General features: G+C 38.6%; 1 protein-coding gene and 1 non-coding gene across 2 annotated transcripts in view; both read right to left on the bottom strand.

Annotated features, from left to right (window-relative positions):
- Nucleotides 1-633: 633 nt before the first annotated feature.
- The window catches only part of LRRC36 (leucine rich repeat containing 36), a 50,233-nt gene continuing 25,144 nt past the window's right edge, over nucleotides 634-25,722 (bottom strand). The window contains exons 6-14 of the mRNA XM_053914795.1: nucleotides 20,226-20,353; nucleotides 18,603-18,654; nucleotides 14,455-14,883; nucleotides 11,500-11,789; nucleotides 7,636-7,801; nucleotides 6,559-6,704; nucleotides 5,631-5,754; nucleotides 3,115-3,229; nucleotides 634-966 (exon numbers count right to left, since the gene is read on the bottom strand). Of these exons, the coding sequence (XP_053770770.1) occupies nucleotides 741-966; nucleotides 3,115-3,229; nucleotides 5,631-5,754; nucleotides 6,559-6,704; nucleotides 7,636-7,801; nucleotides 11,500-11,789; nucleotides 14,455-14,883; nucleotides 18,603-18,654; nucleotides 20,226-20,353 (1,676 nt within the window). The 3' untranslated portion in view covers nucleotides 634-740. The remainder of the gene's footprint in view (nucleotides 967-3,114; nucleotides 3,230-5,630; nucleotides 5,755-6,558; nucleotides 6,705-7,635; nucleotides 7,802-11,499; nucleotides 11,790-14,454; nucleotides 14,884-18,602; nucleotides 18,655-20,225; nucleotides 20,354-25,722) is intronic.
- LOC112300872 (U6 spliceosomal RNA) lies at nucleotides 8,465-8,572 on the bottom strand. The gene has a single exon (XR_002974424.1). It is a non-coding gene; the product is annotated as a U6 spliceosomal RNA (small nuclear RNA).

Genomic DNA, 25,722 nt, shown 5'->3' with positions numbered 1-25,722 from the left:
CCCTCTGGGGGCTCCAGATTTTTCTACTGTTTGCCAGAGAAGGCTCTGCTTATCCTCTACCTGTTCCCATGCTACTCATTCTGCAAGCTTCCACTCAAACAAGTCCTCATTGACACCTTTTCCAATTCCCCAGAGTAGGAATTTCTTTCTTTCGTCCTCTCCCCCTCCCCCTCTCCTTCTCTCCCCCTCCCTCTTTCCAGGACATCTTTAGGATTTGTTTAGACCTGTTTGGTACCAATACCAAGCTTAGAACTCTATCACACGAGTTTTTGCTTTTGTTTCTACTGAATCTCCAGGGTAGACACCAGATCTTATCACCTGTTCACTATGGTGGAAGAACTCAAAATAAGCTTGATGAACCAATCAATATGGATCCTCTGAAATTTCTTCTAACACAGAACACACCTGGTCATGGATGTTCTTTTTAAACATCCTACCACACAGTTTCAAGTGACATTTGGGAAAAAGTTCTAGTGTTTTTTTCCTTTTCAACACTTTCTGTCAAATGTCTCTCTGTGACACGATACTAGGACAAAGTGCCAACTATTTCTGTGGGCAGACGGAAAGAATGACTTGATGGGAGGAGATAAGAAGAGAAATAAAGAGAAGAGAAGGACCAATACGATGTAATCAGAATAGATTTTTTTCTTCATATTGTGGGTAAATATCACCATACCGGTGGCAATGACACCGAGCTTCCCCCGTGGCTGCGAGGGAAGCTGCGGAGAAGGTGTTCAGTGCTAGCTCCACAAACTAGGCTCTGGGACGGAGTGGGAGACACTCTGTATTAGATACTGACCCGTGTCATGTGCCACTGGTGAGGAGGAGGACAGCGTGCTTTTCCCAAAGGGCGATGCTCTCCCCAAATGATGGCTCTTCTCAGGAGGCAGGAGTGCTTTCCCAGAATAGCCTTTTTGCTCTTTATTCAGCTGCTGCAGCAGATACTCGTTAGTTGCCACGAGGGACCTGAGGGGCGGGGGGGTGGGGGGGTGGGAGAAGCCGCCATGAAATCGGGAAAGCAGAGGGGATGCCATTCAGACCTGAAATGTTTGCTACAGGCCAATATAAAATGAAGCAACATCTGTAAACAGAAAGAACTGTCCAATTTATGAGTGTGTTATTTTAAAAGCAGGCTGACAATTTCTTTCTTCATTCCACTTCCCTTTATGTTCCAGACTGACAATAATAGTAACTTAATTCATATTTCATACAGTGATTGTTCTGCCCTTTCAGAGCACTTTCATGATGAGGTAAGTAGAAGCGCTGGGAGACCGGCACCTGACCAGGCCTCGAATTTCTTTCTCCAAATCTTAACTTCTGCTTCTTCTAATCTATATTTCCTCTGCAATTGACCAGTGGTGCTAGTCATGGCTGTACTCTTGGACTCGGTATTACCATGCAATGTTAAAAGCCATCGGAGACTGACCAAAAAAAAAAAGATGGGTGCACAATGCTATTTTTTTTGCAGTATTATTTGTAACAGCAAAATACTGTCAATCTAAATGTCCATCAATAGAGGAATAATTAAATAAACACACAGTAGACTCCTACAACTATAAAAAGAAGTGAGAGCCAACTCTATACACCACTGTGAATTGATTGCTAAGATAAAATATTAAAGTATCACTATGTCTTTTTCTATATAATAGACTCTCCCTCTACAAATACACACCCATACCTACAGTGGAAGGCTAGTGGGAGGGAAGGAGAGGATGGAGGAGACAGGCAAGGAAGCTAGATTTGTCTGCATTTATCTAATTTTGTAGGATTGACTTTGGAACCATGTAAATGTTTTACATAATTATAAAACAAGATTAAATCAAAATAATAAAAAAATCTCTACAAATCAAAAGTAAATAGAAACAAATTGAACCTGTATATTGAATTGATAGTTTAACAACACAGAGAAAAATTATTTCAAATTACTTTAAAATATAGCCATTTGGCTCTGCCTGGTGTGGCTCAGTGGATTGAGCACTGGACTGTGAACCAAAGGGTTGCTGGTTTGATTCCCAGTCAGGGCACATGCCTGGGTTGCAGTCCAGGTCCCCAGTGGGGGACACATGAGAGGCAACCACACAACGATATTTCTCTCCCTCTCTTTCTCCCTCCCTTCCCCTCTCTAAAAATAAATAAAATCTTTTAAAAAATTAAAAAGAAAATATAGCCATTTGACTGTTCATCACTAAAGAGGTATACTCTAATGTTCTCAAAGTGTGGCTACAGACCAGGTAAAGCAGCATCACCTGGTAACTGATTAGAAATGCAAATTCTCAGTTCCCAGCCTAGACCTGCTGAATCAGAAACCTTGGGGGGTGGGGCCCAGCAATCTGCATTCCAACAAGTTTTTCAGGTGATTCTGATGCACACCTGAGTTTCAGAACCATAACTTTATGCCACTTGCCCAACTTCTTTATATGTTTGAAATAATTATAATGAAGTTTAAAAAAATTTAAAAGCCATAAGAATGCATCTGGATCTAATCCTCTGAATATGAAGTTATTCCAAGAAAAATAAGGAAGTAAAGTTTAAGGCTGAAGATTTGGGGATGGGGTTCTTATATTTAAATTTCATTGAAAGTCCTAGTAGAGGTGTTTGCCAAATCAAAATGTCCAGGGCATCTCTCAATGTACCAAATCTTGAGGCCTCTTCTGATTTGTCTAGCCTGCATCCTGAGGGTACTGCTCTTTGAAGAGGCTGATGCTATTTGAGCTCTTCTGAAGAAAATACATACACTGGATTCTCTCTGACTGCTCAACATATTTCTCTGTGACCAATGGCAGGCAAGCATTTTCCAGAAGAACCAGATGACTGATTTTAGGGACACACAGGGACCAAGAAAAGCTAGCTGACTCAAACAAGGGTCATGGTGGATCTAGAGGGAAACTACTTATTATTGAGGTGGTGCAATTCCACTAAAGGCATTTAATCCCCGCTGTCGCCTGGAAAACAGTACTTTGAGCCCTGAAGCTAGCTGGCCTAGATACAAGTAGTTTACACATAAAACGGAATTAATTTGAAAAGCGTATAGATTTTAACTTGCCAGTAAAACAAAGGACATAAAGGAAAGGAAGCATCTGCTTCCAGAAGCCAGCTAGATAGACCCACTCCTACCTCTGACTTTCATGGAGAAGGGCCACTGTCTCCTCCAGCTTCTTCAGCTGGGCAAGCTCCTGGTTTAGGCAAGCCACCTGCATGTTCAGCTGTTGGTTTTTGCGAAGAAGATCATCTACAAAAAATATAGTAGCCAAGGGTGAGCAGGATTCCAGCAGCTGGTCTTTGACCAAAGTCTATGGACATCTTAAAAGAATTGGGGGCCCCCTCATAGCACCCACATCCATACTCTATTCATTCCTTCCCTTAGATACAGCAGATCTAGTGGCAACAAACATCTGAATCAAAATGCAATCACTTAATACCGCATGTTAGTTCATTTTTCTAGGATTCACTAGAGCTAATAACCCTGCCCCATAGCATTGTTAGGAGACACCAGTCCTCATTTAGCACAGCAAGTCAACAAATATTAGGTCTCTCTATATTCTCCATTTTATTTATTTTTATTTTTAAAGATTTTGTTTATTTATTTTTAGAGAGAAGGGAAGGGAGGAAGACAGGGAGAGAAACATCAGTGTGTGGTTGCCTCTCATGTGTCCCCCACTGGGGACCTGGCCTGCAGCCCAGGCATGTGCCCTGACTGGGAATTGAACCAGTGACCCTTTGCTTCACAAGCCCTTGATCAATCCACTGAGCTACACCAGCCAAGGCTGTATTCTCCATTTTAGTTTATGAATGTACATCCTTCACTCTCTGTGGAGTATGTGAAAATATCTAGAACTGTGTGAGGCACATAATAATAACTCATGATTGCTTGCAGGAACTGAATAACCAAGATACATAAGCAGTTCCCCAAATATATTACCACTGCCTGCAATAATGACGTAGGTAAAAGCACAGGAACTCTGCTCCTAAGAAAGTCTCCTAGAACTGTACTTCTTAAACTTCAGTGTGTTTACAGATCACCTAGGGGGCTTGTTAAAAACCAGACTCTTGATTCAGTAGGTCTGAGGTGAGGCCCAATAGCCTACATGTCGAACAAGCTCTCCAGTGATGCTAATGATGCTGATCTGTGAATCACACTTTGAGTACCAAGATTCTAGAAGGTAGAAAACAGGGCTGCAACAGCTGTATTTATCACAAGTAAGCCAAAGTCCAGCACTGGGCCTCATGGCTGATTGAAAGTAGGTATCTAAGTGAACAAACAATGACCTGTTTTTCAGAGTAGGTAAGTGGAGATGCTTTGATTATTCAGGCTTGTAAAATTAGATAGCGATGAGAATGAACTCTGGAAATTCAGTGCTGACTTCCAAATCAAGTTCCTATGTAAACTAAAATGCCAATAATCTTTGTTTAGGGGTGCTGAGATAGAGAGTTAAAGTCAAGGGTAAACTATCTAAAATACTAACCTAAACTATGCTAATAATATAGTACATGTCAAAACTTTAAGGAGGTATTATTTTTCACTTATAACTATGGCAAAAAGAAAAAAAAAAACCAGTGTGGGCAAGAACAGAGTGATTCAAATACACTCATTGCTTTGTGAGTGTAAACTGAAAAACTTTGTGGGGGAGTGATTCGGCAACATATAACAAAAGCTTTAAAAATGTCCATATCTTTTGATACTCATTTCACCAGTAGGAATGTCTCCTAGGAACATAGTCTGAAATGTACACAAAGATTTATATACATAGATATTAATAGCTGCATTATTTATTGTAGTGTAAATATTAGGACTCTCAGTTCCACTAAGAGGGAAGAAAGACAATCTCAGAGAAGAATTTTCATTCTCAGGTCTTTTCTTTCATTTCAGGTCTTTGAATGTTTGGAAATTCTTCAAAATTATTTATATTATTAACACTGGCAAAAAAAAGAGTCAATGGCAGCTTTATTTATAATAGCTAACATTAAAAACAACCATACAGAGGACTAGATAAATAAGATATATCTGTGTAACATTACAGGAAGTGCCTATGCTGTTAAAGTAGTAACATTAGGATATAGAATCCACTAGGTGATTATCTAGGGTAGAGAGTCAGGGAAACTGCGCCAGGGTCTGAGGGAACTTTCTGGAAAAACAGAAATGTTCTGTATTTTGATTAGGATGGAATTAAATGAGTATATATTTGTCAAAACTCATCAAACTTAAAAATGTGTGCATTTTGTTGTGTGTAAGTTATTTTGTAAAAATCAAGACAAAAATTTTAATTTTGAGTTAAAGATAAATATATAGGAGTATGGTGAAAGAAAATATACCAAAAACACTAATGGTAGTTATTGCTGCATAGTGTTTTATTTTCCTTATATTTTTCAAACTTTCTATAAAGAACACCATCTTCTGCTATAATTAGGAAAAAAAGTGTCATTCTCAAAAAAATAACAACATTTGTACTTGCTTTACAGTGATAAAAAGCTTCATCTGGTGACTCAGGCCACCTGCATTAGAACTCTCTGAGGCAAGATGATGGTTTCCATTTAGGAAGCCATGTGGCTCTACATAATGAAGCTGATTAAATGGGGATTCTGTAAACAAAAATTGTCTCGGGACACACCACAGTCTGCTCTCCCGAACTTACCGTAAGTGTGGGGCTGGTGCCCACTCACAATTGAGGTGGCAGCACCTTCCTCCAACTGCTGAATTTTTTCTGATAAAATGAGGTTTTCCTCCAGCACTCTGACCAGTTTTTGCTTCAAACTTTCCTTTGGATCAGTGAACAAAATACAAATACATTAAGAATCTAAAATTCCCAGGAGTACTTTTAGAAGACTGAAAGAATCCTTCCTCTGTTCAGTGATAAACTGAATGGAGGTCAGCATCTCTTCTCACTAGAATTTTAATTCATTTATAAGCGTAGCTCAAGTGCAGCATACACATTTATCACATGGAGTTGCAATTTTTCCTGTGAGTTATCCACTGTGTTGGCAGAACAGGTGGTCATTTTCACAAGTGGCCAGCATACTGAGTCACCTATCTAAAGATTGTAGAAACTGAACTGATGTCTGAAAACCCTCTAATGTTGAGAAAAGGGGAAAAAAGACTTAAGGATATGAGTCCCTTCTTCCTCTCCCAGGGTAGCAGCCTGATGCTGTAGGACTGGCTCCTGGCTCAGGGCCCTCTGCTCCACCAGAAGGGGAGGAAAGCCAGTCCCAGAGATTGGCTCTCTTGGGGGGGGGCTTTCTCTCACCAGAATCAAACCATGACCTTCAAGGCCATGATCCTAAACATTTTCGCTCTAGGGTCTTTTTTTCCCCTTCCATTTCAAGCCTTTCTTTAGAATTTTTGGATGAGGGCTAGGATTAAGGAGTCATCCCTTCAGAACCTCTGAGTTTTCCCTGTCCTGGCAAGTGCTGTTTTTCTGATTTGCCCAGAATGCCTTTTCTGTATTGTGGTTCAGGAACATCTAGGTGTTCATGGTGTTGATGCTGTGGTACAGGGCTATTCCAGTCTTGCTGCCATCCGTTTCTGGTAAAGGAAAAGTAGGAAAGGAGATGAAAGAGGCATACCATGTCATTAGGGACCACCTGCCCAGCCTCCTTCAGTTCCATCTCCCTCCTGCGCATGGCTTTTGATGCGTCTTCAGGATGTGAGCGACACCACTGCTGAGAAGGAGCAGGGACTACCAAAGTCAGAAGCAAATCTCTGGCAGGACCTGCCAAAAATTCAGGTTGGGCACACAGGCCAATCTTAAAAGCTAAAGCACAGAATTCCTAGCCAATAATTTACCAGCTCTGTAAGACAAATAAAGGAATCTAATATGTCTTTTTACAAGAATGTAGTAAGTGGCTATAGAAGGTGTTTCACAATGGATAAGATATTATGTCCCATATCCTCTGTGGAGGAACTACAGCAGACCCTCCTGGATGTAGGCTCTGCGCTATTTTCTAGTCACTGAGGAGTGGCTCCTGAGGATAATTTCCTACAAAATGAGAGCAAAGAGTCACTGTGGGAAGGAAAGTGACCCTTTGGGCTAAGATTTCTTTTCCTGTATGTCCCTTTAGAAATTAAAAAAAAAAAAGTTAAGCCCAAATAACTAAAGTGTCTAGTTTTTCCTTAAACGTTTTCCACTACCAAAAGCTCCTTGAATTCTCCTCACATCAAACAACAAACAAACATATGGGGGCAACATTTGCAAAATTGGTTTTCCCCAGGTTCCTCAAAAAAAAAAACAAACCCCAAAACCAACCCTAAGAAGAGTCCAGGTCATTTAGTCATTTGAGTTTTTCAAATAATAACATTTCAACAGGCATCTCAGAACTCTGATGATCAAGCCCAGTTTCTACTGCATTTATTACTGGCACTTCCCCAAGGGTTCTGAAGTCCTTCTGTAACTATGAACACGACCACCTGTATTTTACACCTCTCATCACTCTACATGTTACCCGAAGACTACCAAAAAAAAAATTATAGGAGGAACAAGATAATTGGTACATGACAGAAAAAGTGCTGGTAAATAAAACAAAAGGGAAGATTATGAGAAAATGCAGATTTTTCAATTGTTGGTGAGTGATCAAGAAAACAATTATCCTTGTAGAGTAGAAGCAAGGTTGGAGCCGTTGTCCCAAAAATGAGAAAACACTTACCGAGAAACTTCTTATTAAGGAGGAGGGAGCCAGAGCCGGTCCAGTGCTTATCCACAAGCTCCAGGAGCTGTCTGAGGACAGTGGCCACATGGGAGGTTCTGGCAGAGATCTGGGGACTGTGGTTTCCTGGCAAACCATGCAAACTGCCCAGGTCACTAGAGAGAGGCTCAAGAAAAAAAAACACCCAAACATTTGTCATTCTTACACAACAAGAGAAACAAGAATCCAGACATTTAAAGTGTTAACTTTTTTAAAAAATTTTTATTTATTGGTGTTAGAGAGACTGAGGAAAGGGGGGAGGGGGAGGGAGGGGAGAGAGAGAGAAACATCGATTTGTTGTTCCACTGTATGCATTCCTTGGTTGATTCTTGTCTGTGCCCTGACTGGGGGTCAAACCAGAAACCTTGGCATATCAGGACGATGCTCTAATCAACTGAGCTACTCTGCCAAGGCCCTACGAAAAAGCAAAAGCAAAAGCAAAAGCAAAAGCAAAGGCAAAAAATAAGATGATGTCATCTTTCAGTTTAGGTTTGAATAGAATATTTTTTATGTCCAGGGCAAATACAATAATATAGTCAAGGATAGTTTTTAAGGTAACAATGTCTTCTATCATAATTTTCTGTAGAGATTTTCAGAACAAAAATTGTTTTGACACCTACATTATTGGCTCAATATATTATGCTATGTAATAAGGAATGATTAAATTGCAGAACATTTTTTAAGTTATTATTTTTTTCCTACACAACTCTTTTATTTTTTTTGTGTGTGTGTGTCTTTTTTTAAAATATATTTATTGATTATGCTATTACAGTTGTCCCATTTCCCCCCCCAAAATATGGAACGCTTCATGAATTTGCGTGTCATCCTTGCGCAGGGGCCATGCTAATCTTCTCTGTATTGTTCCAATTTTTAGTATATGTGCTGCCGAAGCGAGCACCATTTTTTAAGTTATTATATATCATAAAATAAAATGGGGAGTAATTGATTAAAATTATAAGTCATAATAAGCTTATATTTAGTATGTTAGTATATTTAGTATATTTTAGTATATACTAACATACTAAATATAAGCATCCTATAACATTTTATTTATATTTTTAAAAGATTTTATTTATTTATTTTTAGAGGGGAAAGGAGGGAGAAAGAGAGGGAGAGAAACATCAATGTGTGGCTGCCTCCTGCACAACCCCTGCTGGGGACCTGGCCTGCAACTCAGGCATGTGCCCTGACTGGGAATTGAACCAGCAACCCCTTGCTTTGCAGGCTAGCACCCAATCCACTGAGCCACACCAGCCAGGGAAGTTTTGTTAAATGTTAAATATTATTGTTGGACCCATATATATGTATAAAGGTAGATCTGTCCAGTACAATTCAGTTTTTTTATTCATTCAGACATGAGTGAACAAATATATAAACATATATCTTAATGAGTTTAAAAACTGTAAATTTTACCGAACAGGTCTATCTGCCAATCTTTTCTGTAGGGTCTCATGGACTTCAAGAAAGTTGATATATATTAAAAACAGCCAAACTGGTTGTCAATCTTTGGCTCTTTTGATATAAAAAGCTATAGATGATTAATTAGCTAATGCTGTTATATCTGACAATTGTGAAGCAGAATAACAAAGACAGTGATGTTTGTGTGACTTGAGTCACACAGGTGGCCTATGATTTATAGGGAAAGGCGTTACAGGTGGGATAAACATTTATTCAGCAGATCTGTACTGAGCATTGTTCATACTCACTGAAAGTTCTGTGTAAGGACCGTGAACAAATGATGAGCTAAAAAGTGAGGTCCTTTAAGAAGTTAATGACCTGGCTGGGGAGAAAAGTCATAGAAGCTCTGGTTATACCACAAGGCCACTTTGGAAGAACTTGTCAAAAAGGAGTATTTATTGTCTTTGGTTTTTCACGTACTGGTAATTGTGTGTGTGTATCAAGGCACGACTTGGAAACATATTTGCCTTTACAGATTTCCTTTCATTTACCACAATGTGGTGAGAGTTGGGAATAATGTTTATAAACTTAGGAATAACTTTATTAATTATTACGTTTTTTAATTTTTAGCAAATTATGGCTCATGGCTTTAATAAAATTATTTTTTTATCCTCACCCAAGGACATGCTTATTTTCTTTTATTTAAATTGCTTTCTTTTATTGATTTTAGAGAGAGGGGAAGGGAGGGAGATAGAGGGAGAGAAACATCAATGTAAGAGAGACAAAACATTGATGGGTTGCCTCTTGCACAAGCCCCAACTGGGGACCGAAACTGCAACCTACGCATATGTGCCCTGACTGGGAATTGAACACACGACCTTTCAGTTTATGGGATGATGTTCCAACCAACCAAGCCATATCAGCCAGGGCATGGCTTATGGCTTTTTAAAATAAAATTTAATAATTTGCCTATGATTCTGAAATCAGTTGGCCAAAAATAAATTTTCTAATCACAAATTCATGTTCAGTTTAATGTTATGTATCATGGGATTATTTTTAATAACTTTTACAATGCTCTTTTTCAGCAATTTTCTGATATATACCTTTTAAGAAACTGAACAATTTATTTCTTTTATATTTACATCCAAGTAGCTCTTTTATAGCTTTTCATGTAAAGAAAAATAGTGTCTAACAACAAAAAAAGAAATTTGAGTTTTTAAGATTGTCCAAAAGAGTGCATTGAGATTTTAATTCCTATCTTAACAATGTATATGAAGTAGAGGTGAAAAAATTTCCTAGGACATGTCTTATTCATATAGCATCCCAAATATCCTAACCGTTCCCGTATGTGCACTCTAAATACATTAACACACAGTGCTCTTGTCTGGAAAAATAGGTATCCAGGGGCATAAAATGGGGAAAAAGGGACCAAAAAGCCAAGAAAGTATTACAAGACTGCCCCCTTTGGTGAATAAAAATTATAGCCACCTCTGAAGTTCTTAAAACTGAATAGAAAGGATTCAAAGAGTCAAAAAAAAATCAAACTTGTAAACCCATGCCAGTGTGCCAAAAGATTTCTCAAAACTGAGAAATAAGTGACTGGAAATAGCTGTTCTTGACCAAATCCCCTTTTTCCTGATAGGACAGTAAAATTTTAAAATAACAAATGATTCATATGACAAAGGATCATGGGTTCCAGGAAAAAAAGGGCCCCGAGAGCTGAGGTTCCTTTAAATAAAGAGAAAAGGTTTCATGACGGAAGTGGAACCTGGAGAAAAATTAATACTCAAACGGATGAGAGGAGAGTACAGACATTCTTTCTGGACGATGTGTGCAAAAGCAGTGATGAAACTTAGCTACTGAGTAAAAACTGAAAAATAGTGAAGTACAACACTATCATACTATGATTTTATAAAATGAATTATATTGTATATGTAGAAATGGTTCTTGATTTGTTGTTCATTCTCTGAACCACTCTCAGCTAAAAATACCTTAGATAATCTAATTCATTTTCTGCTTGCGGCTATTTTGGAAAAAAAATTGTAATAACTTTAACTTGTAGACAGAAAAGTGATGCTTTTTAAAGAAAGGTCTCAAACCAGTAAATTACTTGTGGCCAAAGCAATGCCTTCCTGTGGTAAACACTGTCCTCCACTTGCTATTATCAAAGTACTTCCTCACAATGTCTATGCTCTGGAAGTAGATTCTCCCTGTGACAAGAATGAAGAAATGTGGCAGAAGGAGAATGACTTTCCCAAGGGCAGAAGAATTATAGGCTTTGGCCTGGCGGTATTAACCACTGGACTCTGAAAATCCCTTGAATTTCCAGCACTCTTGGTCAGAACCACCGCCATCCCCCAAAGAACCCCCATTCTGGTTTTGCATCCGAGGTGTTTCATTCACAAGCACAAACAAGCCAACACTTGCCTCGCTGCAGGTAGCATCTCTGAAACCGTGCTTTGGATTCAGTGTGGCAAGGATATTGTCTTTCCGTTTGAATCCTCTCCTCGATGGGCTTAATGACCTCTTGGTCAAACTCTCCCTGTTTTCTGAAGTCGCAGTAGGCAACAGCAGTGAGCGTAGAGAGTCTCCCAGGACAGAGTTGTTTGGGAAAGAACCATGTGCTGGTGTTAAATCCCCGAGGCTGGTGGGTAATTGTTGCTCTACATTGACCAGCATAGCAGGGTCACTGTTGAAATGGGTTGTGGCATACAGATCTGCGAAGGAAACAGGCTGGGAGATGAACCTGCCCTTCAACTCTCCTTTATCTCACTTCCATCCTTACCCTGCCCGTAGTCCGAGGGTCATGCTCTCTCTAATAGGTACCCTCAACTCTCTGGATCCTTTCTTCCACCTGACAAGACCCCAACTCTGGTTAACTCAACTGTCCACATACTCCAGGGTTACACCAGAGCAGTGGGAAGTGGCAGGAGAATAACATGCATCTGTTCTCACCATCTTCGCTTTAAATTTATGACACTCTCTTAAGTGGGCCCTTGTACTGCCCAGCTATCCTAATACATTCCTCTAGTCAATTTACTCTTCTCTTTTTGAGATGACTATTTCACATCTCTCTTCTCCTCAAACTTCCAACACCGTCTCCTCCCTCCACTGTCAGGTGCTGATCTATTTCCCTGAGAAAAACAGAGGCAATAAAAGGACACATCTAGCCCTGGCTGGTATGGCTTACTGGATTGAGCACTGGCCTGTGAACCAAAGGGTCACTGGTTTGATTCCCAGTCAGGGCACATGCCTGGGTTGCTGGGCCAGGTCCCCAGTCGGGGGTGCATGAGAGGCAGCCACACATTGATGTTTCTTTCCCTCTCTTTCTCCCTCCCTTTCTCTAAAAATAAATAAAATCTTTAAAAAATAAAAGAGGAGACATCTATGTGATTACATCACTAAATCTATGTATTCATGTATCTGTATGCATAAATTCTCTGAATTCCTTTCTGTTACAACAGTTGAACTGTGTGTGTTTCACCTAAGGCCACCTTCTCCACTGGATTCCATCTCCTCTTGTCTAAGGATTTTTCTCATAATTTTCCCTTTTCTCTCCTACATCATCAATTTTCCCTCCATTGGATCACCTCCATCACGATTTCCTTAATCTCAACCCCCTTTCCAGCTACAGCTCCATTTTCCTGCTCTCTTTCACTGAAAAACTCCTTGAAGGGGTTGTATATATTCAATAACATTGCTTCTCTTTGCATTCTTTCTCAAATTCACCTCAGTACGGCTTTTCTTAACCACGAGTCTCCTGATGCATTAGTCTTCTCACTAATGCATTGCCAAATACCGCAATCCCAGGCTCACTCCCTCTCCATTAAAGTCAGCTGACACAATATTGATCACTCTCTCTTCCTTGAACCATGTTTTTCACTTGGCTTCCAGGACACCACTCCCTCTTGATTTTTCTTCTCCTACCTTACTGGCTGCTTCTTTCTTTCCCTCCATGCTGATTTCTCTTCATCTACTGGATTTCTAATTGTTGAAGGACTCAGGATTGGTCTCAGATCTCTTCTCTATGTTACTCCTTAGGTGAAATCTTATTCAGTCTAGTTTTAATGCCATCCATACTTTTAATTCCCTGAACGCAAGACTAATATGTCTAATTATCAAATTGGCATCTCTGGGAAGTTTTAATAGGCACCTCAAATTTAAGATGTCTAAGACAAAATCCTTGATATCTACCCTAAAACCTGTCCCACTCTTTTCCATCTTAGTAAATGATAGCTCCATTCTTCCAGTTATTCAGACTCAAAACCTGGAGTCATCCTTGACCTTCTTTCTCCCACACTTCATCCTCAGTCCAGAAAATCATGGGATCTTATCTTCACAACATATTCAGAAGCAATACTCACCACTTCTACTACTAGATATCCTCTTAATTGGTTTTCTACATTTCTGCCATTGCTCCCAATTTTCTATTCTCAACCCCAAAGCTACAGTAATATCCAAACCCTCCAATGTCTTCTTATCTCACCCAGAGCAAGTCTGACTACCTGCTTCCTCTACACACTTCTCACTCACTCTGCTGCAGCCATGACTGGCCTCCTTGTGGTTCCTTGAACATGCTAAACATGTTCCAGCCTCAGAAACTTTGCACTTACCATTTCCACTGTCCAGAAAGTTCTTCCTCAGTTATCCACGTGGCTTGTACTCTTACTTCATTCAAGTCTCTACTTTTATTATATCTCATCAGAGAAACTTTCCATGACCATTCTGTCCAAAACATCACCTCCCCCTTATTACACTCTATAACCTTAAATTATTTTTCCTCACAGCACTTATAATAACCTAATATACATTTACATGCTAACTTGTTCATTGTCTGTCTTACCTTCTTTAGAATGGAAACTCCATGAAAGTAAAGACATTTTTTTATTATGGTAAAGTACATGTGGAACTTTATTTTTATTTGCTACTTTATCTGCAGAGCTAGAACATTATCTGACATATAATAGGTATTCAATAAATTTTGTTTAGTATATTTATGAATACCTAAAGAGGGTGTCTCCAACACTTACCCTGAAACTAGCTTTATCTGAAAAAGTAACTCAGAATAGAAGTGACTGTGGTCAGAGAAGACTAGATGCTACTAGAAATACATCCTGGGTTGCTATTTCACTAAAACAACATATATGCAGCTCATAGGTCTTCAATATATTTCTACAATACAGCTCACATTTCTCGAATATATCTGTCATGTTAAACTCATACCCTACAGATTTCTGGAGGTTCCATGTACCAGTGACAACTCTGAAATACAAATTAAGTAATGCTAATGCAATTTAAAAAATGTTAATTCCAAAATTTCCAGTTAATCCTTCCATTTTAATACCTATGAATAAGGCTTATAAATTGACAGGAAGCTATTACCTGAACTAAGTTTCAAAAGCCTTCCGGTACTGGAGTCAGGGTTTGACAGAGAGGTCAGTAAATCTCCACAGGAATGGGATGTGGTAGCCTTCACATCATTTGAAGGCTTTATGCTATATTCGTGGTAGTTCTTGCTTCTCTGAGGCCTTTTACCAAGACTTCCATGCAGGGATAGAGTTTGAGAATAACTTTCCAGACCAACATCTGAAGGTAACTGATAGGGATGAATCTGGCTAGAATCACCCACATCTAGGCGTTTACCCAATAAGGCATCATGGGTAAGCTGGTAAGTATCAGGTTTTGGTATCATGTCCTTTTCTGGAGAAGAACCAGAAGACTTATTGTCCACAAAAGATATTCGGTACCCTTCTCTAGCCATCTTCTCTGGGGATCGGACTGTGGACTGGCGAGGTGAGTAGTGTCTGAATTCTAACCACCACCAAGGGGAAAAAAAGAACAAAATACAGTGAGAACTCTTCTTGGCATAGTTAGGGTACCTCTCTACAATGGACATACCTCTGTCTACCAGAAACATTTATCAGGAAGATGGTCTATAATTTTGATAAATGGTAGTATAAAATAATAAAAGGACTTCTACATGGAGCACAAACACACACACCAAAAAAACATGTTGGATATTATCTAAACAGTGAAGAATCTGTAACATTCTGGAGATAAATTTCATGTCAGCCTAATCCCCTAGGAATTTCCTCCTGAAACTATAGTGTCAGGGTTTTCTGGATACTATTTTCATATTAAAAAATCTGATGCACCCCCAAGCGACAAGAGTTGTGATTTTATTGATTCAGTCTATAGACAATAGTTGGCAGGTCTATGATTTCATAGACTCTCCAAAATAAAGCTAAGCCCACTCTGACCCCCAGAGGTTCTAGGTTCACACATTGGGAACTACTATCTTAAGCCAATTCAATTGCAGGGAATGTAAAACCTGTGAAAATTTCTAATCCAGCTGTAAAGCATTTGTGTCAGACAGCTGTATCTGTCATCTCCAGAAAGCCTCAGAGTGGGGCAAGTGGAGCAGCAGACAGAAAGAGAAGTCTTTGTGTTCTTTGGGGCAGCTTTCAGAGCTGCATATGCTTAAAAGGCTTCCTTAGGGAAGAAAAAAATACTGTATCTGAGTTAATCACATTAACTTCAAAAAAGTGGAACCAAGTATAGGTCGATAGGACCTAAAAGAGTATCAATGTTTTACCCACGGCCAGCCTATACAGTGAGAGAAAGGCTGTAGAACAATATCTTTACATAACAAAAAGAATCTAAGAAAAAGGAATGAAATTAGATAATTCACACTATTCCTCCTATTGAAGATACTTAAAAAGTAGGATGATATATGTTCTTAAAGGCATAAAAGAACTGGTGAGGAATTTATAGGCTAAATTCTAGGAAACAGCAAGAACTCATATGAGGGGGGATCCCCCAAAATGGAATTTATTTATAAAAAATTGTTTGTTTATTCTTAGATGTTCAAACTTCAGTCACCTTCAGTGTACTCTCCATCTGATGCAATACACCTATCAAGACATTTTTCCACTGCTCAAAACAGTTTTTGAACTTGTTGATTTTGATGTCTTTTAGTGCTTCTGCTGGTTTTTGCTCCCCTCTTCCACATCGGCAAAACATTTCCCCCTTTGAGGACTTTTTTCATCCAGGAAATCAAAACAGTCACTCGGGATGAGATCAGTGAATAGGGAGGGTGGGGCACAGGGGTCATGCAATTTTTGGTCAAAAACTGATGAATACTCATTGTAGTATGGGCAGGTGCACTCATAAATCACCCATCATGAAATGTGCAAATGTACTAAAAGAGTCTTCAAAAAAAATTCACTGAAGCCAAACGCAGCCTCTCACAACAATGCCAGCTGGTACACTAATACAGATGGGTTCCTAGAACACTCACCTAACTGGGAAAGCTCGTAGTACAATAGGCCCACCCTCCAGAAGATAATTCCATTTTTTGGGGGGGATCCCCCCTTATAGAGGTAAGTCTAGCACTTAAAGTCACTTTTACCCTAAGGAGTTTTAGGGTAACAGGGATAGAAGTCCAAGTCCAGGATCTGTCCATGGTGAAGAGTAGATAAACCATCGCACACACCTGCCCCACAAACACATTAAGATGGAACTGTGAGCAGAATACAACCTTCAGAGTAAGGATAAACTGGAACTAAACCAGCCCTTGTGCTGGCTAATAATCCAAGTTTACATCATCTGGGTGGTCTAGGAAACCTCAAGTCTTGAGTTTGGATTAAGGAGATCCCAAAGTAATAGTGCCCCAGGCCCCTGGTAGAAGGAAATGAAAATCTGATCTGGAAAAGATACCTTCATGCAAAACTTTAAATCATTCCTATATATAATTTTTCAAACATAATAGCCAGCAAATAGCCCAAACAAACACACAAAAAAGGAAATAAGACAACACAAATGAGAATGAGTAGAAAAAATAGACGACAAACACCAACTCACAAAAAATTCAGATATTGGAGATAACAGATGTAGCCTCTACAACAGCTATGTTTATCATGTTTAAAGAAATACACATTAAAAAAAAAAGAAATATAAAATAAGCTGGAAATATTCTGCTTATAAAAAAGTGACACAGCAGATTTAAAAAAGAACCAAATCAAATTTATAGAACTGAAAAATAATGCAATTGAAATTAAGAATGCAGCAGACAGCAGGTTAGACACAACTGAAGAGAATGTTAGTGAACTTAAAGATGGATCAGAAGGAATTATCCAGAATGCAGACCATACCAAAAAAAGAGATGAAAAAATATAAATAAAAAATAAAGAGGACAAAGTAAAAATCTCTGACATGTATTTATTTTATCAAGAGTCCCAGAAAGACAAGGAAAATTGGACACAAACAACATTTGAAACATTTTCCAGAACTGCCCTGACCGGTATAGCTCAGCTGGTTGGGCATCGTCCCACAGAGTGAAAGATTGTCAGTTAGATTCCCAGTCAGGGTACATGCCTCAGCTGCGGGCTAGTCCCTAGCTGGGGCACGTGTGAGAGACAACCAATCGTTTCTCTCCCTCTCTTTCTCCCTCCTTTCCCCTCTCTCTGAGAATAAATAAATACAAATCTGTAAGAAATTTAAAAAAAGAAACACGTTCCACAGCTATTGATAATAAGGCACAATTCATAGATTCAAGTGTAATAAATACTGAACAGGATAAAAAGAAATCCACATGACACAGTGAACTACAGAAAATCAAAGACAAATGGAAATATAAAATAAGACAAATGGAAAATCTTAAAAAGCAGCCAGAGGAAAAAAACACAGATTACCCTTGCAGGAGTGACAGACTTCCAGCTGACTTCTCAAAAGCAACCACAAAAGGCAGAATCCAGTGGAATACCTTCAATATTCTGCCAACCTAGAAATTTATACCCAACAAAAATACCCTCTAACAATGATGATGAAATAGAGGCATTTCAGACAACAAAGAATGAAAGAGTTCATCATCAGTAGACTCATACTAAAGGAAATTCTAAAAAATGTACTATAAGCTAGAAGAAAATGGTCTCAGAAGGGAAATCTGAGATGAAAAAAAAAGAAATGAAGAGCAAATAAAGTAGATAAATTGAAATGAACATTGACTGTATAAAAATATCTTGTGGGTTTAAAAAAATAGAGAGAATTAAAATCCATAACAGTATACAAAAATCAGGAGGGATTAAAAGGAGTAAAGTACTTTAAGGTGTTTGAATTATCCAAGAGTTAAGGAATTGATTAATTTTAAAATTGTATAAGAACACATATTATAGTTTTGGAAATAATTCTAAAAATGTAGAAACTGCATAATTTACAAACTAGTAGAGGAAAAAATGGATGAATAAAAACAAACAAAAAATCCAAAAGATGGCAGGAAAGATAAGAAAAAAAAACAAGGAATAGTCAACCAAAACAAAAAGTCAAGAACGAAGGAAGTCAGGACATCCATTCGTCAACCAGAAATGCCTTACAGGTTGCTAAACATTGAGGGCAGCCCCTCACAAAAGCAGAAAAGACTTCATTGACCACATAGGGCTCCAGGGCTGAGACATCTTCTTCTCCCAAATCCCATCGCATCTAGATTTCTCTGATTAATGTGGCAAAAAATACCCAGTGAACAAAATATTTACCATCTTCCTGGTGATTATCACTTGGCACTTCCCTTCTTGCCACTTCCTGCATCTAAAAAAAGTTTGAAAGTTTAGGAGAAGGTGAGCTTACCACACCTGTGATTCAGAATACTTTCCTGTTAGTGAGCAAATCAATCCTTGCAGACTAGGGAAACAGACCTTCAAGCAAAGGTCCAGGTTTAAGCCTATTTTAAATCTGCCACAATACAAAGAGTTTCCAGAGTTGCTTTGGAGTAAGTAAGGAGACTCCTTGAAAATACAAAAAATATCCTTAGATGGTAAAGGACATACCAGTGAAATACAGTATTTTTCCTGCTTAGATAACTCAACATAAAAGTTAGATGGGACTCCACTTTCCACCATTGTTTTTCTTTTTAAGAACTCCCATTCTATTTTATTTTCTGGTAAAGCTGAGAATCAACGCTAGGAGCTGCTGGGACTTTTAATGGTCTGAAAAGTAATCTGAGGCACAACTGATACAAAATAGGAAACCAGCCATCTAGGGTTTGATTTTTCAAAACTCATCTTAAAATATTTAGTATATTTTTAGTAGATATGCAGAGAAAGAAGTCCCTGTTCCTATTTCTTAAATGAAAAGGATACACAGCAAGCTATTTCTTTTTTTCTTTCACTCAAGAAGTAATTTTTTAAAAGTTGGGTATGTTAATCTAAAAAGAGCTGTTTAACTTTAAATGTATATTGGAATATTCTTTGCCTCCATTTCCTTTAAATCAATACAAAGACATTAAAAATGGTAACTGAGATAGTTTCCAAGTCACCCAAGTAGAATTTATAAAAACAAAGAAACCAAGTAAATGCTACTCTGTCTTTTTATAAGATAAATGCATATACTCAATCTGAGAAAAATACTAACTTTTTACTCGTCACTGTTGATTACCCAAATTGTGGATTAATCATAGTTTTTGCTTTTTTCCCCCCTTTTTCTGGCTATTTTCAGCAATTGCATTGCCCCTAATATATTTTAAAATTTAGACAAAAGAAGTTGAATATAAAGAAGTCAATTCTGCATTATATTCACTCTTACAAATGAGTCTTATATAATGGTTGTATCCTCATTTAATTTTTTCATTAAAAACTTATTTAAAAAAATTTCCCCAACTTGTATGATTTCTACCTTCCCATTGTCCAAAACTACTATGCCATTTTTACCTGATATTTTTTTTTTGTTCCAATGAAGAGGTAGCTTTGGGAAAGTCACCCCTGAGATAGAAGATTTGGTAATTAAAAGACAGAGGTAGAAAATGTAAGAAGCAAGGTAATAGGAGATGGAAACACTGGGTAGAGAGGAGATGTTTAAAAACCAGCCAAAAATTCTCACAGTTGCATCCCTGTTTGAGGGCCAAAATACTTGGCATAAAATGTGCTGAAGCTATACCTATAAATATACTACATTGATAACGGGTTAGTGGGGGAAAGGGAAAGGGAAGATTGAAATTAATGCAGAAGGTCCTCTGTATCCTCTCCTGCCTTTTTCTTTTAAAAGGTCTAAAATGCCTTATCAAACAAGTCCTATTAGATCTTCAGAAATAATTGAGAGTCCACTGAGTTATTAGTATTAATTAATGACTAGTGAAAGGATCAGCACGAAAGTGAATACATTACCTGTGTCCCCAGTGAAAAAGGGTCTAATTTCTGATCTGGTGTACTGTTGCACTGGGTTGCAGAAGTGCTCATTAGGGAATCCTTTATTTCCCGGTTGGGAAAGGGAATAAACAGTCCTTTGTTTGAGTCTGTGTTGAAAGAAAAGGCATACAATGGAGCACTCACCAGATGTCAAAGGCAATATGTTTAATGGAAAGATACTAAAAGGGAAGTCACAAGATTGAGAGCTAGTTCTGGTGACACTACTTGGAAACTATGTATACTTGGCCAAATTGCTTAACCTCTCTCAATTTCTCACCTCACTTGTAAAACGGTGCTGATAAAACCTAACCTGCCTATCTCTTAGGGTTGAGGTGAGGTTAAAACAAGATAATGGGTATGAAATGGCTTCATAAGTTATAAAGTGCTCAATAGAAATTAAGAAGGCAAATGTTAGGCACATTTCCTAAGTGAATAAATAAGGAACTTTGAGACCAATTCAACAATCCCCAGCTACAGAGGGCTAGCAACAGACTCCTGACATTGCATACGTCCAGGGCTCTCGTCAGCAGTCTGCTGATTCATCATTTCAAATCAGCCTCTTTCTGCCTTGATTTCCTCATTTGAAAAAGAGAAAGACTAATCAGAACCTCTACATAGAGAAGAATGTTAAATGCTTAGGTCTCCCAGTATTTTTTTTTAAACCTGTGATTAGAGAAACAACTTTAAAATTAAAAAGAAAAAACAAACAAAATTTTTATTTTACTCCTGGCCACTCTGGAAACTTATCAAAAAGAGCTAGTTAGGTGCTGGCAGATGTGGCTCAGGTTCAGTCCTGGTCAGGGAGCATATGAGAGACAACCAATCGATGTTTCTCTCCTCCTCTTTCTCCCTCCCTTCTCCTTTCTCTAAAATCAATCAGCATGTCCTTCGGTGAGGATTAAAAAAAAAAAGTGCCAGTTAGGATTTCTATTCAATTAGAACACTTGTATAAAACTTTATGCACATTCTTGATAAATGCTTATTTATTATAGAATTCTGGGATTTGGGGTCTTCTGGGAGAGTGTGGGTGAAAACAGAAGTTTTTGGTTTAGGGAGGTTTTGTCTGTAGCAGGACCGTGTAAAAATTAAGACAGTTTCAAAGACTTGGGCCTTATGCAAACATGTGCTCTTCTGCTAGTTCTCATCTGCAGGCCCTGGCAACAGAAAGCTACTAGAAACCAGGACAACTGAGAAAACAGAGTGAATAAAGCCAGCCTTTTGACAATCCATCCCCTCAGTCTGTTGGGGCTCTAAAATGCTTCCTATTTCTGAGTTGCCTCCTGGGACTGAAATGTCTTATTACAACACTAACTGTTTAGTTGTCTATGGGACACTCTTCCACTATTGTACTTGACCACACTACTTTTCTCAAAGTGACATAAGCTCTCAAAGTTTATGTTCTCTTGTTCCTGTAGTAGTAATAACACAGGAAAAAAAAAAAAAACCCAAGGTGAAGCAGAATTGCTGGTTTTTAACCTGATTCTTAGTGAAAAATGAGAACGGTTACTAAGCTATGACTTTGGGTCCAGAGGTCCTCTTACCCTTTCCTACAGAACACTTACACTTACATCCCAGGTGTCCAAGGCATTGCTCCATCTTGGTTTTCCTCCTACCACACTAATGCTCTTCTCTGGATTCACAGGTTCTTTGTCTTGCAACCTTCCTCTTGGTTCAAGCAAATCCCCCAATGTCCAAACTCTTTGTTGAATGTTATCATACCTTCTCTTTGGTTTCAGCTGTCACCAAAAGTTGAATGACTCTAAATCTAAATCTATTAACTATGATCTCTTTTTATGTCTAAACCTAAGTTTCTTGAACTGCCCCCCAACCAAAGAGTGCCCCATAGACAACTAAACAGTATTTTCTAAACCAAACTGTTTATCTTCACTTCCAGACCCACCTCTGCTGACAGCTCTCCCTCTACCGCTTACCTGCATCTTAAAATTGCCATTATTGCCCACCCGGTCCCTCAAGATAGAAACTTGTTCTTGGACTCATCTCAAATCTCAAGTACCAAGTTCTACAGAATCACTTTTTTTGTGTGATGGGAAATCTTTATTGTAATTGAGATATAACTCATGTATCATACAATTCACCCTTTTACAGTACGCAACTCAGTGTGATTTGTGGTATATTCACAAAGTTATGCAACCATCACTACTATCTAATTTCATCACCCCACACAACGCCCGGTTAGCTGTCACTCTCAATTCTCTCCTCCCCACCAGCTCCTGTCGACCAACAACATACTTTCTGATCCTACGGATTTGATATTCTGGACATCTCATGTAAAAGGAGTAATATAATATTTGACCTTGTGTGTCTGGCTTCTGTCACTTAACATGAGGTTTTCAAGATACACATTGTACTATACCGTGTATCAGTACTTCACTCCTGTTTAAGCTGAAGAATATGGCTTATATGGATAAACTGTATTTTATTTGTCCATTCATTAGTTGATGGGATTTTTGGCCATAATGCTGCTTTCATTCCTGCACACATCTTTGTGTGGACATACATTTTCATTTTTCTTGGATATATATCTAAGAGTGGAGTTGCTGGGTCAAATGGCAACTCTACATTTAACTTTTTGAAAAACTCTTTTCCAAAGAAGCTATACTCTACCATTTTATTTCCCCACCAAAAATATGTGAGGGCTCCAATTTCTCCACATCTTTCCCATCCACATCTCTGCCATCGCTCGTTACCTGTCCCTTTGATTCTAGCCACCCTAGTGGGTGTAAATGGTCTCCTCCCGTGGTTTTGCTTTGCAATTTCCTGATGGCTAGTGATGTTGAGCATCTTTCTTGTGCTTGTTGGCTAGTCGCATATGTTCTTTTGAGAAATGGCTATTTAATCCTTTGCCCATTGGCTAATTGGGTTATTTGTCTTTTTGGCATTGAGTTGTACAAATTCTTTGTATAGAGTGGGTACTGGACCCTTGCCAGATATGTGACTTGCAAATATTTTCTCTCTTTCTGTAACCTGTCTTTTTACTTTCTTGATAGTGTCCTTTGAAGCACAAACGTTTTTAATTTTATGAAGTCTAATTCATCTATTTTTCCTTTGGTTGTCAGGCTTTTGGTGTCATAGCCAAGATATAGGCTCACTCCTAAAAAGAAAAACTGCCTCTTCTGCCATTATAACTAAGTGTGCCATTTACCACAATTGGGAAAAATCAGGGAAAAGCAGCAATTTGCATTCTGACACTGGCTTATTTTCTTGGCTTATACTTCAATTTACTTTCTTCTTTTTCTTCAGCTGTAAAAGATATCCAGAACTTAATTCCACAAGCAAATGTAATTATGACATTATTGTCTATTCCAGGTTTTACACCCACATAACCAATGTGATAGAACCATAATTCAATATATTTTTACCACTGAAAATTGTTTGATATTTGTAATGACAGAGAAATGGCTTTCTAATGCTGACACAGGTGCAAATAACCAACAGTGGGCTACTTCAGCCACCAGTAATCATAGCTGGATGAAGCCCCACTTCACACTTTTGGCCCAAAACCTTGTAATCTATGTGAGGTTGAAAGAGAGGTGCACTGTCAGATCCCTTCCACAGGAAGGACGTGTTGCTCTTCAGAGTCTGCCTCAGCTTTGGAGAACTACCTCCTGGTGGCACACCCTTCCACAGGTGGCCCACATCCAGTGACTGAATGAGGCCCCCAAATTTGCCTGGTACGGGACATTCTGGCAGGCAGTTCTCACTCTAGCTCTCCCTCTGCTCAGCCTTCCTTCCTTTGTTTCCTTTTGGTGCTGATCTCTAATAAACATCTTGTACCCTAGAGTCTACTGAGACAAATTTTTAAGAGCAGAACTAGTCTAGCACTAGTCCCCAAAACAAATGAAGCCTTGAGCCATTTCCTTTAATTTAATCCCAATGAAAACAACTTAATCTCTGACTTTTGAAATTAATATATGATAACTGTTGCAGATATGATAATCATGAAAGGAAATCAGTGGTTTTTCTCCCACCATAAACAGACTGCCTGTAACCTTAGTAACCTTGTATTTTTCCCTTTTAAATATCTAATATTTTTTTTATTCAGAAATTCAACTCTTCTGAAGTTTGGACTCCCTAGCAAAACACTGCAGGTAAGAATACTTAAGGTTTTATCTCCAGGTTTTCTTCTCATTCCTTAAGGACTTAATTTGCATTAAGTCCTTTAAAAAGTCCTTAAAAAATGAGGAACTTAAAAAAGTTCCTCATTTGTATTCACACTGCTGTTATTGCCCTATGTCAGGCAGGTCTTCATTATCTCCCACTTGGACTACTGCCTCTAGTTGCTGCCCAGCTAAGTAAACCTAGCTTGATTTAGCTCTATAAATCATATAGTTAATCACGCCTTTCATATAAAACATCTTTCAAGAGAATAAAATAAAAATGGTTACCAAAAGAGGACCTTTGCGACTTGAGTCAAGCACTTTCACTCCAGCCACAGACTGAGTCAGTTCCCTCATCTGTCACGCCTGTATTTGCTGTGCCTGTTCTCACTGCATTGAATGATCAGCTCTGCCCACTGAATTCTATTTGAATGCCCAATTTAAATGTCTCCTCTTTCGTGAAACCTTTTTCTAGGTCCCCAGTCAGTACAAACTGCTATTTCCTCTCCCCCATATTTTTTGTTGTTTGTTTTTTAATCTCTGCAACAATCTCAGCCTCGCTTGAACCTAATCAGCTGTGATTAATCTCTGAACTGAGAGTATCTGAAGATCTGACACTTTTGTTTCATTTCCTTATATGCCTAGCCTCTAACACAGGATTTGTCCAGTAGACATACACTTGTTTCCTGAATTGCTTTCATTTCTATTGTGGCAGAGATTGCTTTTATTCACCTCTTAAGAATGCCCCCAACCCCCATATAAGAGTTCGACTGCCAACATCTGGATTTCTATATGAGAGAAACCCAGGTGTTGGATTTCTTCTATCTTGTTTAAGCCACTCTTTTGGGAGTTCTCCACTATTCCAAGCCTGATTTTTATTCAATTAAAACACCACCACGGCTAAACCAGAAGACAAGAATCAACACATTGACGTGGGATGGATTTCAGTGAATTATAAAGAAGACAATGACACATCTGCTAGACTCAGGAATGAGCGAGCCACTGAGGGTGATTGTGGTAAATTTTTCTTTGTTATTTTTAAATAAGATATTCATTAGATCAGGATCTTTTAGATGTGATTCCATTTAAAGACAAAAGAAATTGGCTAAAAGAGTAAGCAGGACCCCTTTCAACTCGCAAAGTATATGTGTACTGCATGCATAGACCTACAGGATAAATGTAAACTAATTCAGTAAGGCATTCACTGCTCTCCAACTATCTGACCTTTTCTATACAACACACAGCTTCTACGCAAACCGCCTCATCACTCAACCGTCTCCATGACCTGCTATGTTCATTAGCACTTCCCACGCTGTTCACACTAATCCCACCAACCCATGCCCCTCTCCTGCTTTCAG

The sequence above is a fragment of the Desmodus rotundus genome, chromosome 12, assembly GCF_022682495.2.
Source record: "Desmodus rotundus isolate HL8 chromosome 12, HLdesRot8A.1, whole genome shotgun sequence".
NCBI lineage: Eukaryota > Metazoa > Chordata > Mammalia > Chiroptera > Phyllostomidae > Desmodus > Desmodus rotundus.
The sequence above is the reverse complement of the archived record's forward strand: the minus strand, read 5'-3'. Positions and strand labels throughout refer to the sequence as shown.